The sequence below is a fragment of the Lates calcarifer genome, linkage group LG1 (genome assembly GCF_001640805.2).
Source record: "Lates calcarifer isolate ASB-BC8 linkage group LG1, TLL_Latcal_v3, whole genome shotgun sequence".
NCBI lineage: Eukaryota > Metazoa > Chordata > Actinopteri > Centropomidae > Lates > Lates calcarifer.
In genome coordinates this window covers 11,484,021-11,498,015 of record NC_066833.1, presented here as the reverse complement: position 1 = coordinate 11,498,015, position 13,995 = coordinate 11,484,021, and the positions used below count along the sequence as shown (strand labels likewise).

Here is a 13,995-nt window from a genome sequence, read left to right as displayed (position 1 = left end):
TCATGGTTGCAGGGTTCAAGTTTAAATGTACAAATCCACTAGATTGTTATCTCCTATATATAGTAAATCATTACCATGCTGTGAATGCAATGTTGAACCACTGTGAAATTTCTCTTTTTAACAAAGTGCAAAAAATAATACAGCACAGCGCTGTTCAATCTACCATTCAAAGCAATTTCCTCAACATAACAAAATGTCATTAATTGTGATTGATGGAGACTCGCATTTCACTGCTTTGCTGTATGTGCTACGGTGCAGGAACCAAACCATTAGTCTATGCCACCTCATGGTCTATCTTCCATTTGTGAAATGCAATTATGAAGCCTGTAATGCCTATAAAAGAAACAATTCTCCATAAAGTCTACACTGAAAGAAAAGCCTAAATGAACCAAAATGATGTTAACATGTGGCTCAGAGGATGCTTACAGCTAACAAAACTGTGGGATTTCATTCTGTTACTGCTGTGTTATTCTATAACACTGTAATTAATGCTCTCTGCACATGCTGACAGATACTCACCACACAGGAAACAAAGGCCTGCCATGATTAATAACATGCTTCAAGAACACAAAGTATCACCCTGGTATTATATTTTTTCTTTTAAAAATTACACTGGTCCAGACACACACACGTACGTACACACATACACACACACACACACACACACACACAGTGTGTATTTCTCTGTTACAGTGTGTCTGCTTACAAATAAAATTAAAAAAAAAAAAAAATATATATATATATATATATATATATATATATATATTGTAGGGTTCCATCCCTCCAGTCGAGTTCCAGAGACTTGTACAATCAATACTAAGGCACACTGAAGTTCTGGGAGTTCATGGTGGCCCATCACTGTACTAAGATGCTTTATGTAGGTTTTTCCTTTAATTTCTCACACATCTGTACTCTACAGTTACAGGAATTCATTCTCTATTGTAATGCATGTTTTGGGTGCATTTAAAGTACAGAGGTATTTTTACTAAGTACTGTGATCAGTACACATTGCTGTTGAATCAGCAGCTTTGCACACTTTGTGGGTTCTGTAATGTCAGAACTAGAATGAGTTTTGGCTAAACTGGTGAATAAAAACTAATTTAGACTGACGATGGTCCTATTGGCAACATGTAAGTATGTAGAAAGGAAAGGATAAAAAAAACATTTGGAGTTCCAGACCCTGCAAGCTAAGTAGGATTTTTTTTCCCCCAGAACACACTGATTTCAGGAGATTTCTTCATTAATGTGTGAGTTGATGGATAGTGAGACACACTGGATTCAGCACTGGTACCAAGAATCAACATATAATGAATATCATACTCCCTTTTCATCGCAAAAGAGGTGAGAAAATCAATCATCAATCACTGCTGTGCTGTGTTTTAATTATCGAATGCCCCTGCTACTTCACACAATGTGAAGCACAACTGTTGCAAGGACTGCCTAAATGGCTCTATTCTACAGCCACTTAACTGGTTGAACACGTAATCCCTCCACACTCTCTGACTAATCCCCAATGGCAATCTGATGCACTTGTGACAAGCTCCACTCACCCATCACGGCCAGAGCTGTGCCTTTGGCTAACTCCCTCTTTAGAGTCTCCAGCACTTCCAGCCCACTGCCATCCAGATTGCACCTGTTGATAGTGCCATTGGCCGAGCTTATCCAGTACAGCTTGTTGGCAGTGTAGTCTATTGAGAGACCTGAGAGAAAGACAAGTGAAAAGAGGAAACCAGATTAGCACTCATTGTGCTAGGATTGTCAAGCATACAAATTTTGACTTCAGGCAAGGCAGGACTTTTAACATGACCAGAATAACTCATCATCCGTATACATATAAAATAAGTAATACATTGATGGTATGTCAGCTGTAATCATGAGGAGATGCTACATGTAACATTTTAACATGACAAAAAGTGATTGAACTTATCATTAAAAGATTAACATTTGAGACATGACTGTAAACAAAGATTATTCCTGAAAATTTGACTGTCACCACCAGTACTGTTGTACTGTGTAGAGTTCTATCAGATTTTGGCAAAATAAACACAGTATTTTCAGTTACAAATTTAAGAACTGCATTACAGTAATATTTATTTCTAATTTATTATTATTAGTATTTGCTACAAATTTGGTTGACTGAGGTCTAGTAGCAATGTTTTTGTGTTTATGTGTTTGTTGGCACATTTGTGAAGAGGATCTCTTTATAACAACTCCAGCTGGTATAAAAAATGAACAAGAATGAGACTAACTGCTTTAAAATCCATTTCCTGGCTGACATCACAGTTTTTCATGGAATACCACTGTTAATAGTGGGATGTAAAAGTAATTTCAATTGTGGGCCTCTGAACAACTCCCTGTCTCCCACCATGTGTTAGGATTTATGTCTGGCAGATTCACAGTCACAATGCGTCATTAATTTCGTCTTGTCCCCAGGTCTACCCATAATCATAAATGAAGGCAGTGAAATTCAGTGCACTCTGCTATCTGAATTGCTGACAGGTCTAGGAGAATGAAGAAATACAGTAAAGACAATGGTGTGACAAAGGGGGAGTTTGACCTTGAGCTATGTGGCAAAAGCGACTAAGGATGACGTCCAGTTGATTATTTTAAATCAGACTAGAATTGCTCTCTCAAGCATGCATCATGGAGATAGAGTGTACAATCCAAAATCAATACTGTATGTTCAAAATCAGATTGACTGACTGATCAATGGTCCTACTGAATTATAGTGAATATCGTCTTTGCAGAAATCAGTGTTGTCTCTGCTATCTAAGATACTGTACTGTCACACTTTCCCCCTCAATACTGTAAGATATGGATATTTGTGTAAATTCAGTCCTCAAATATTCCATGACACACCAACAGAAACATCCTACATCTATCCTTCCTTCCACTTTTTCACAACAGAGGACATTCAGAGCCACTGCTCAATAATTGCATTCTGGTTATACATCAATTCTACCAACTACAGGTTTATCTTAATAATTCATAAATTCTATTAATTTTTGTTACCTTATATATCTAATATCTGTTCTAGAGAAAGCTAGATTTTTCAGCACAAAACTTTTTGCTTGTCTGATGTGGGCAGAAAAATAGAAGGCTTATTCTCTCAGAAGGTGTGAGCCTTCCCTTTCTATTTGCATATGTGTCACTATAAACTCCATACAAAATAGCACCACCATGTCCACGCACGAATGGTCTGAAAGATGGCAAAACAGTCTGTAGAAAATACATCATCACTGGAGTCAGAAGAGTAGTTTGACCACTGCTGTAGAGTTGTTCAGCTTTTAAAAAGGTGACTCTCTCAAAGGTATATAATGGATTAATCAGAACCACTGAACAATATGCAGTGCACAGTAAAAACCATTACCATTACAGGAGTAGAATACAGGCACCAGTTTTGTATATGACATTGTCCAATGATCCTTCTCCTCTCACTCTACTCATAGGCTGTCATCTTGAGGAGAGCATATTCTAACATTTTAGCAAACCAGGTTCATCCTTTCATAGTCATCATGTTCTCACCAAATGGATGGATGTTTTCTTTTAGATAATTCATTCTGCTGTAGCACAAGATTCAAACAGAACAGCTTCACAGAAAATTAAGGTGAAATTACATAAATGATGTGGTCACTAAAATCTCATATCAATCCTTTAAATTAACCTCTGTGAATGAACACCCTGTGAGATCACCCATAGATAAAATACACTGATGTCTATTGGTTCAATTTTAAATTGGTTCAATTTTACTGTACAGTATCAGTAATGCATACAAATGTACACAGCTAACACAGGTTTTTTTCAGTTCAGACTTGTGTGTTATAGTGTTTGTCTGGGTTGATTGCTAGACTCGTCAAACTTTGGCCGGTCTTTACCAGACACTCTGACACCTTTACCTGAAGAGTTTCTTTGAAGTTGCCTGTTGAAATAACATCACCACTGCGGAGGTGGGTGTTCTTTCTGATTCTTGTTGACATACAAGACATACAGGACATACATGTACAAACATCCCATCTGATTTAGTTTAGTTTGTAAAAGTCAGTGCATGCACATGCATGGGAATAAGGTGATTATAAACAGATTAAGGTGAAGTGAGATTATTACAACTTTCACCTAAACACCTTTATCAGGTTATCTTCATCAAATTACAGTTCAAATAGGGGAATTACTTCAAATGAATTTGGAGTGAAGTGAACAGAGATGCAAATGATGCATGCAGTGGCACAGCTGTTGATGCTAGAAAATTTAATTGAATTAAATTACCATAAATTGAATCCATAACCAAACAAACCTGACAAATTCCCTCGATTTTATTTCTTGTTTTGTGGTACTAAGATGTTTGCAGTGCGCTATTACATATTCTTCACATGAGTTACTGGGGAAACTGAGTAACTGCAAACCATGTAATATGGTTATTAACATTCAGATCAAATCAGGTTATGACATGCATGTAAATATACTGAGTTTTTGAAAACTGAACAGAAAATAAAAGCCATTTCTACTGGGCTCAGTTAAATTCGAGGTACAGCTGAATGGGAGGTCTAGTTCAGTATGCTATCCAGAGCTCTCATACTGACCTACAGGATCCCTCTGATTCTGGTGAAGGACTTTGCTGTTACTCCCGTCCATGTTGGCCATGTTAATGGTGTTGCCATCTGTCCAATAGATTTTCCTGTGTGGGAATGTGTGAGGTGAATAAGTAGTGATGCAATTAGGCACAATATATCATCAGGTTCATAACAATCAATGAATATTATGTTTTTATTAATTGTAAGTGGAAACTGAATGTAACCCAATAGATTTTGTTCCACCTGATAAACTTGTAAAGATCTGCAAACATTTCAAGCTTGTGAAACATACCATCTTTACAACAAGGCTTTGATCCCTCTTTTGTACAGGTGAGGTCTGTGTCAGGTTTCCTAATACTATGCGTTGAAAGTGAGGTACTGACAAAATGCACAGACTGCTCTAATCTACTTACCCCTTTGCAGGATGCACTACAAGGCACCTTGGCTTATCAATGCCGTGGATGATGGAAGTCTTCAGGGACCCATCAAAGCGAGCCACATTGATTTGCGACTCATCATTTTCAGAGCTGAGCCAGTATAAGTTCCTAGAGAGCCAGTCTAAAGCCAGGCTGCGACAGTTCACTATATCTGTCAGGAAGAGCATGAAAAAACTGTCACACCTGTGCACTTTGCAAAACTATAATGCAAATAAGCTCAGGTAAATTGGCTACATCTAACATAAGCAAAACAAAGGTATCAATGTTACGAAAGATATGATCTTCAATACAGGTGTACACATTTACTTATGTATTTGTAGCACCTTGTAATCAAGGAGACAAAATGCCTGCAAATAATTACTACAATTATTAACAATTTCTTACATTTATTTTAGCATAATCCATAATAATGACTCAAAACAATAACAATTAGAGGAATCAGTATTAATTCATACACACATACGTTTACTGCATACAGACACACACACACAACTTAGACTTGGCATTTTATATGTGTAACTGAAATGCATCCACCTGCAGAAATTATGGTCTCTAGCTTTGTGCCATTGATGAAAGCCCGTTTGATGGTTTGAGTTTTGATGTCGGCCCAGTAGATCCTCTCTTCCTGGGCATCATAGTCCACCATAGTGACATCATCAATGTCTGGCACAGTTAGTGCCGTCATGACGTTCAAGTATGGGTTGTCAATATCCACTCCACGGATTTCAGATCGGCGCACATACAGGAGGAACCTTTTCAGAGCTGGTGAAATGATCAAGAAATCAATAATTGAAGAAAGTTCACCTTTCCTGACCTTTTTTGTCAGAGCCAGGTGAGGTAAATGCTAGAGTCAATCAAAAAGGATGAAATTCATGTTGTTTACACAATATCCTGTGTTTTTACTCTGACAACACTCGGAGAGAGCATTAAAAATGAGGAGGCTGTTCTCACTCACCAAAGCAGGATTGTTTGTTGGTTGAAAGCTTCATAAGGTGTGGACAGGTGCAGGACGCAGTGCGATTGTAATTGATGAGACACAGATGTGAACAGGGACCACGTCCATCATTCTCTTCACATGGGTTAGAGGCTGATGGGAAGAGAAGAAAGCAAAAGTAAAATGGAACATTTCAGAACACTCAGCATAAGAAGCAAAGATGGCATAATAATAATATTTAATTTGTATAGCACCTTTCAAAACCAATGTTACAAAGTACTTTACACACAACAAACAATATAAACAGACAGACATCATCATAAAATTATTCATAGCAAAAATAATGTGAAGGATGGCTGTGACAAGTCTTAAAAATCGGTTTTGTCAATCCTGAAAATATTTCTTTGATGGTAAAAAAGGGACCGTATAAGCTTGCTGATATGACATTCAAGATCACATGCCCCCTGCCCCTCCACTCACTGCCAAAACAGTGACAGCAAGTTGAAAGTGAAAACCAGTGACACTGTAAAAATACTGACATTTTAAAAAACCCACAGATTATCATTGAAAAACATATCATAATGCAAAAAACTATCAAAATAGAGTAAGATTATAAGATTGTATTTTTTTTTTATGCCTGTGTTTCAGTGCCAATACAGCTTTTCCCAAAACGAGTATTTCAGTGCCAGTGCTCAGATTGCCAAGTTTTATTTTCAATGCCAATATTTTACTGTCACTGTGCTGGCTCCATAATTTTAGCCCTGAGTATGGTGTCAAAAGTAGAGTCTATGACAAGGATCCATTACACTGATGTTGAGAGGAAGACAATGTGTGAAGAATAAGTCGTGGCTTTGGCCATAGTTATGTGTCTGGCCTAGAACATGCTTCAGATTAAATGAATCAGTGATATATATAGTAATTCAGAGGCAGTGGAATTGGAACATGAATACTGAAACTATACTGATCTTTCCATAGGCAGCATAATTGAGAAGAGTATGTCCAAGAGCTCGGAGAGGAAACCTGAATTGGACTGAGGAGATGAGGGGATGATAAACACCTGCATAGAGGGTTGAGAGCACACTTGATGCTAAATGTGAGCATTTCATAATTTTAGTAGTCTGCCCCCATATAAGGTGGCATCTTTGAATAATGTATTTAATGTATTTTCATTATGCCACTTAATGGAAAATGCATAGTTTGAAACAGAAAAGAAAACTAAAAACAACTACAATTACAATATTGTTGTTGTATACAGAAAAAAGTATAAATAAAGCAGGAAGCCACAACAGTCCTGAGAAGAAATATAAAAACTCAGGCATTAATTTCACACAGTAAGTTTTTAAATTGTAATAGAAAATACCAGGTATGGTACAGTTATGCTGAGTTTAAATGATTTTTACTCATTCTCTGCCCACATTTGGGTTTTTAGGTTGGTCTCTTGTTCAACTGGAGGTTATAAGACTTGGAAATAAATTACAAATTATAAAAGATAAATTGTACTGTTTACTGTCATTTCTCTGGAATTAAGGGTGACATTGTGTCAGTTACGCTGTTAGTGTAGGGCAGCAGTATATCCAGGTTAAGACCATAATCTGGTGACATTTTCTACTGGACATGCACAGCAAGCTGAATTTAAGCAGCTTTTAACTGAACAGTAATCTTTAAGGAGCAATACATTTGGAGGAGTCAGTTTTCACGAATTTCTTACTCTACCCTATTCAGAATAAATCACCTCAGCAATACTGAAGTTACCCACAGTTCACTTATTTCCCATTATACTGCAATCACATTTCATGCATCAAACACATCCATTTCTCCATCTGCTCTGGATGATTCATGTCAAACAAGCTCATTCAAAGTTCATTTCCCGGGCTCCTTCAGTAACATATTGGAAAGCCACACTGCATCACAAATGTGGCTTATTTAAGACAAAAAATGCAACTCTGTCTCTGAGCACGGGAAACAGCACCCAGCTGACTCAGTATGCTAATAGGGAGACATCACAACTGCACTGCATTCACCTGAATCATTCTCGTGAGGGATGACAGGTAGCAACAACAGAGCCAAGGTGTTTGTTTGCTCTAAACTGTCTGATTCCTTTGCAGGAAATGGGAAAAAAGAGGGATGCTTTCTGAAAATAAGGAGAAATGCTTATTTTTAATCCAACAGTCATAGTCAGCGAAGGCCCAGTGTAGTGATGATACAATTTAATATCCAAGCGATTCCTTCCACTGAGAGACCTATATTTGTTGTGCTTATTTGTTCCAAAACCTATTACATTTACAACATGATAATACTCCCAATACAATTACAGTGAGGTCTGTCTGCCTGCAAGTAAGTGCATGTGATAAATGGCATAAATAGTGTATTGTTTTGCACAATAAAAAGATCCGGATGAGTTATCCTCTGCACCACCACTTTTTCTTACTCATTCACTAAAGGGAAGAGGATAGGAGAGAAAACGAAACATGGAAGGTTACGTACAAGTACTGTTAAGTCTATTGAAGACTCCATCGTGCCAATACATGTAGAAAATTATACACTAATTTCACACTACTTACAAGATTACACTCTTAACAAGAGAAACTGGTGGTGCCATTAATTTCTTTACTTTCGACTGTTTATAATGCTGTAAGCAATAAATCTAAGTTTTTGTGATGCTCTGTGTGCGATCATGTAGTTATCTGTTATACATTAACTGTTACTATAGTAACAGGCCAGTCAGCCTCCTAATTTGCAAATGCTTGTTACCCATTCTAATATAAAACACTGCCTTGCCTTTCAAATGACACAATATATTTACAGGCTGTTGATATCTCCAGTGGAGCTTCACTGTGGCACCTGCCGAGTAGCTCCTGAGACAAGCTGCATATTGCTATTCAGTTCACCCATCATCATCACATCCCTCTTTTTTTTTGGCCCGCATGTTCAGGGTGTAGTGGAGCATCACATTTTCAAGGCCTTGGCTCTGCCTGCCCTCCCTCCCCCCCGTGGTCTTTTAAATCGGATTAGGCATGCTTGCTGTCTTCTTTGGAAAAGCAGTCCCATTTGCTCACACTTATCTATAGTGAACAGCCATGAGAATGCAGATACAGGAAGGAAACAAGCAAATTAACTTGTGACACACTGGAGAAGCAGTGAAATCATTAAATAGATGTAAACCTGATTACTGTATTAATGCCCATTTAAAGACAGTGGCTCACATGTGAAGAAAGCCGAGGGGGTTACATTTAAAACTTAGCAATGCAGGAAAAGGCAACTGTGGTAGAGGCTGATCCATCAGTAGCTGGCCTTGGCACACATGGAGAAAATGATCCATTATCCTGTGTTTTATTTTGGCAGATCTGCTTTACAAATCAATCAGAACTCTATTTCAAACAACCAACTTACAGAAAAAAACAAGATAAAGTGAATTGAAAACAGATTCCATGCTATCAATTTTAAGCTTGGCACTATATCTTACGAGCCGATGTGCATATCAAATAAAAATTGGCTTACATATGTAGGTCCTCTGTCAGACAGCACATCAGCTGTGTAATTTTTGTGGTCAGAATCTTAGATTACTCGGCTTCTCACAAAATTGATTACCTATTCAACTGTGACACTTACAGATTCAGAGGCATTCACTGAAAGGGAACTTCTGGGAATATTAATGAAGTTTCAGAACTATTTAATGTGTTTCCTGTCATTACAACTCTCTACTCAAATTTCAATTGATTTGATTATTGGGCATGCCACTATTATTCTTTGGCTGATGTATTTGTCATTCTCTGGCTTTCTTTATTCACATTCAGTTTAAAAAAGTAATAATAATAAAAGATTAACTTTTAATATAGTAGTATGAACCAATTACAATAATTTGGATGGAGAGAGAAACACATTCAGAGGTACCATTAACTCAAGCTAGCTAATTCTCTGCATGAGTACCTTTTCCATTCAGATACTTGCTTGCTGATTGACAGGCCAAATGAAGGCAGGGGCAGAAGCTGAAATGAATCACTTTGAGGTGTTTTTTTTTTCTTCTGTTACTACATAAGAATGAGTACTGTTTTAATCAATAATGTATCCTCAGTCAATAACTGCTACTGAAGGATTACATCCAAATTCCATCTTAATTCTTAATTGAACCTTTTTAATTGCAGTTCTTGTTCTTTACAGTTTACAATCTGAAGGTCAGAATGAGTCCAAGTGGTGTTGAACCAAATTTACAAAGGCACAAACATGATAAATATGTTTTCATTTTGCATTTTTGTTGTGAATCCATAACAGTTTCTGTTGTGTATCCTGTGAAATAAACAACTATTGTCGTAGTGATAGTACAATCTTAAGATGATTTATACAGATTTTGAGGCTTTGTGCTTTCAAACAACAACAACAGTTACAACTAAATGCCATGCTAAATTAGATAACACACCCCACACAAACTATAAATGGACCTTGTTCCAGCTAACATAGCGAATCGTCACTTTTCTGTGACTGTCTAATCTCGAACAGTGAAGCCAGAAAAATACTGTTCTCACCTTGCGGCTGTCTGCTGGGGTGGAAGATCTGTAAGTCAAAAGGCTGAGCGCTTGTCTTCTGGATGACCGTGACATTTCGCCCAGTCCACTTATTGGCTCTTGCTAAAGTGTTCGTCCTCCAGTCCGTCCAGTACACATTGCCTCCGTAGAGTGAAACAGCAAAGGGATGGGACAGGTATTCATGGCCCCTGAGGATCTCAATGACCCCACTACCATCATAGAGTGCAGAGAAAATGGCATCGGAGCTGTTCAAAAGAAATCAACACAGAAGGCCATATCAAAGTTTAAACTGCTCTTCAGTGCACTGAAAGGGAACAGTAGAAGTAGGCAGATCAAAGTGTAACCCACCAGTCCACTGATGGGACTGTTAAATTGTTCAAGACCCACTTAAAACTAAATATGGCCATTGTTCTAAGATCTCTAAATATTACATGTCCTCCATTATTAAATGCACCCGGGTAGATCGGAGATTGAAGTTAAATTTTTACTAAGGGAATGGTGAAATCTTTGCAGTATATAATGTCATGCATGCATTAAAACGTTTTAAAATGTGTGAATGCTTCTGCACACAACATGAAAACTCTGTTGGTATACCGTGCATCTGTCCAAACAATCCTCTTTTCCAGATGATCCAGAGTCAGTCCATTAGGCCAGGCACCTATTTCCATATCTTTAAACACAATGTGGCGACCTTCTCCACTCATTGATGCAGCCTCAATTCGGGGGAAAGTAGCATCCCAGTCAGTCCAGAAGAGGATCCTTGGAGCAGAAACACAAAAAACAACAATTACTATTGATCATTGTCGCTTTGCTTCTACAAGAATAGTGACAATAAATAAACTGCATTTTTTTCATAAATCCTTAAAAAAGGGCTGTTAGACCTTATAACCATATGGGAACAATTCTTCAGTCTTTTGTACTCTTGTTTATTGGTGCTATTATACTGCAAATGAACTAATTACATTTATAATGCTGTTGTGACTGTGTGTATTAACACAGACAGCGACGGTGATGACTGTCCAAAAACAGCTCCAGTGATCCAGTGCAACTCTCAACATCTGTGACAGGCTTTGAAATGGAAGGCCATCTGTTTTATTATGACTTTTCACAGCTCATTGAGGCCTGAAAATGAACATTGTCATTGATGTGATCATTGACAGTATCCTGAGTCCTCCTCCAACCCAGCACACATCACTTTTGTCCTGACTTGGTTCACAAAGTCAGCTAGAACGCGGGAGAAAATGGATGTTCAAGCTTAAATCACACACTGACGACAGAACAGTGTTAGGAAGAAATATCCTTGTCCAGATCAATAGCCGTATTCACTTGATAAGGCCTGCCTGATCAATGACCCACTCCTTTGAGTGGATTCAAGTAATTAGATTAGAATTATTGCCCTGGAATGGAAATGCGTCTTTAGGCACCAAAAGTACCCATTAATCCTACTCTGGACACCCATGAAATGTAGTCATCCTCCCAAATGTGAAAGAGTACTATAGGAGAGAGTGCATGAGCAGATTACTCATTTCTTAAGAGTGTTAAATTGATTTTAGGAATGTCTGGGTTTTGCTTTAATCTGAAATATACTGGCCACAGTATACAACCACTGGCTAGTTCTTAGATGCATTAATCCAAAGTAAGCACCTAATGTGAAATACTAGCAATACACCACAGCAGATTAATTTGATTCTCTCTCTCTCTTTTTTTTTTTTTTTGCATAATTTGCACTGCCATGTATTATCTAAAAACATTTTCTGTAAAAAGGAAGAGCATAAAATCTCCCAACAGTGTTTCCAACACTTCAGTAGTTATGCAGAGAAAGAAAACACCTACTTGTTTCAGTTAAAAGTGAATTACTTTTCGTAGATTTAACAAATGTATGTATCCCTCTGAGTGAATTTTAAGCATGCAATACACTTTGTTAATTTGAAATAAACAGTGTTCTGATAAATCTAGTTTGGCGGATTGGGGCAGATGTAGGAAGAGATCGGAGGGTCAGAGCTGAAGTCACACAGGGGAGAGAGGCCTGACTCATGATTCGTTACTAGCTGCTGATTCAAACCAACTGGGAGACAGCAAGAGGCCTACTAGCCAAACAGCTACTATCCCTACCAGCCTTGCACGAGAATTTCATGTGTGAGACACAGATTCTAGTCCTGTGGCTACAGCTGAGTCTGCCCCACACACCAGAGAAACAAACCACACTCACAGGGGACAAACAGGAACATCACTTGCAACACGCAAAGTCAGGCTCTCACGTCAGGGAGCTGGGACTTTTCTCAAACTTCCAGCTGTAGCCTGATGTTTCACCAGGTAACAAAAGTAAGTTTTAATTTCTTTACATAGGAAAGGCATAACCAATAAGCACAGTTATAATGAAACAACCTATTTAGTACGTTATGTTTAGGTTGACCCGCAACACACTAAACAAAGACTACAATTCACAGCATTGCAGCAAACAAGGCACATAGCATATTTTTACAGGTTTAATGCAGGGCAGTTTTGTTGAATGTAAGCCAACGTAATTGTAAATGCATAAAGCACAAAGTCATCCTGCCCAGATCCCACCTTTGTGCACCTCCTTGTATTCGTTACATTCCTGTTGCCTTAACCAACCAGTAAAGTCACAGTGCAGTGACATGGAAATGATCCTGCTTCACCACCAGTGCACACTGACAGTTGTCTTTGATGGGGTGCCTGGCAAAAACAGAGGCATACCTGCTGGGAAGTGAACCTGGGCCTCTGCAGTGGTGGGTGAGTACTCTTTACCAACCTAGCTCAGATGCCCATTAAATTTTTAAAATCTTTTCTGTATGTCTCCTTGCAGAACTCATTTCCACAACTCAAAGCAGCTGCTGGAACCTAAAAGAAAGTATAGCCACCATTGTTGAATTGCAAATAAATTCAGCATTTATCTGAAGAAGACAACATTTGATATAAAAGTCATTGGATCTAGTCACATCTAACTATCATATACCTGCATTTAAAATAAATAAATAAATAAAAGGTTTGAGGGGGAAAAAAATGTCCTCCACTACTGAATTAATTTAATCCAAGTAATTCTGTGTTAATTTCTCATTGATGAGCTAAATAGGCATAGAAGCTGCATGGACATTAATCCTAAGCATGTAAACAGTCACACGCTTACAAATTATTTGACAAGAATAAAAGACATAAGTATATAGATATTTACATAATATATAGACGTAAGTATATAGATATTTTCAATTTAAACAGACACAGCAAAGCACATTCTCTTCACTTTGAGTTTAGGTCATTTTTGTACTTGATCCAGGGTAGAATACAACAACAGGCAACTAAAGATAAAATGTTCAAATCATTTCATAAAAAATTATTTTAAACTTTTTATTTCCATCAACCTCAGCACCCTGGATTAAACTCTGGATTAAAATACTGCTGGTCCTAACTAAAGGCTGATCTGTGGTCAGAAAGCCACAACAAGTTAAACTGAAATAACACTGAAATATCATTATGCAACCAACTATGACACACATTTAAGGGTACACCAACAGTTA

At 37.8% G+C, this 13,995-nt stretch overlaps 1 protein-coding gene across 1 annotated transcript in view; it reads right to left on the bottom strand.

Annotated features, from left to right (window-relative positions):
• lrp1bb (low density lipoprotein receptor-related protein 1Bb) overlaps positions 1–13,995 on the bottom strand; it is a 204,630-nt gene that overhangs the window by 70,852 nt on the left and 119,783 nt on the right. The window contains exons 26-32 of the mRNA XM_051070155.1: positions 11,054–11,218; positions 10,460–10,704; positions 5,961–6,092; positions 5,540–5,767; positions 4,982–5,156; positions 4,578–4,672; positions 1,551–1,700 (exon numbers count right to left, since the gene is read on the bottom strand). Coding sequence (XP_050926112.1) covers positions 1,551–1,700; positions 4,578–4,672; positions 4,982–5,156; positions 5,540–5,767; positions 5,961–6,092; positions 10,460–10,704; positions 11,054–11,218 — 1,190 coding nt within the window. The remainder of the gene's footprint in view (positions 1–1,550; positions 1,701–4,577; positions 4,673–4,981; positions 5,157–5,539; positions 5,768–5,960; positions 6,093–10,459; positions 10,705–11,053; positions 11,219–13,995) is intronic.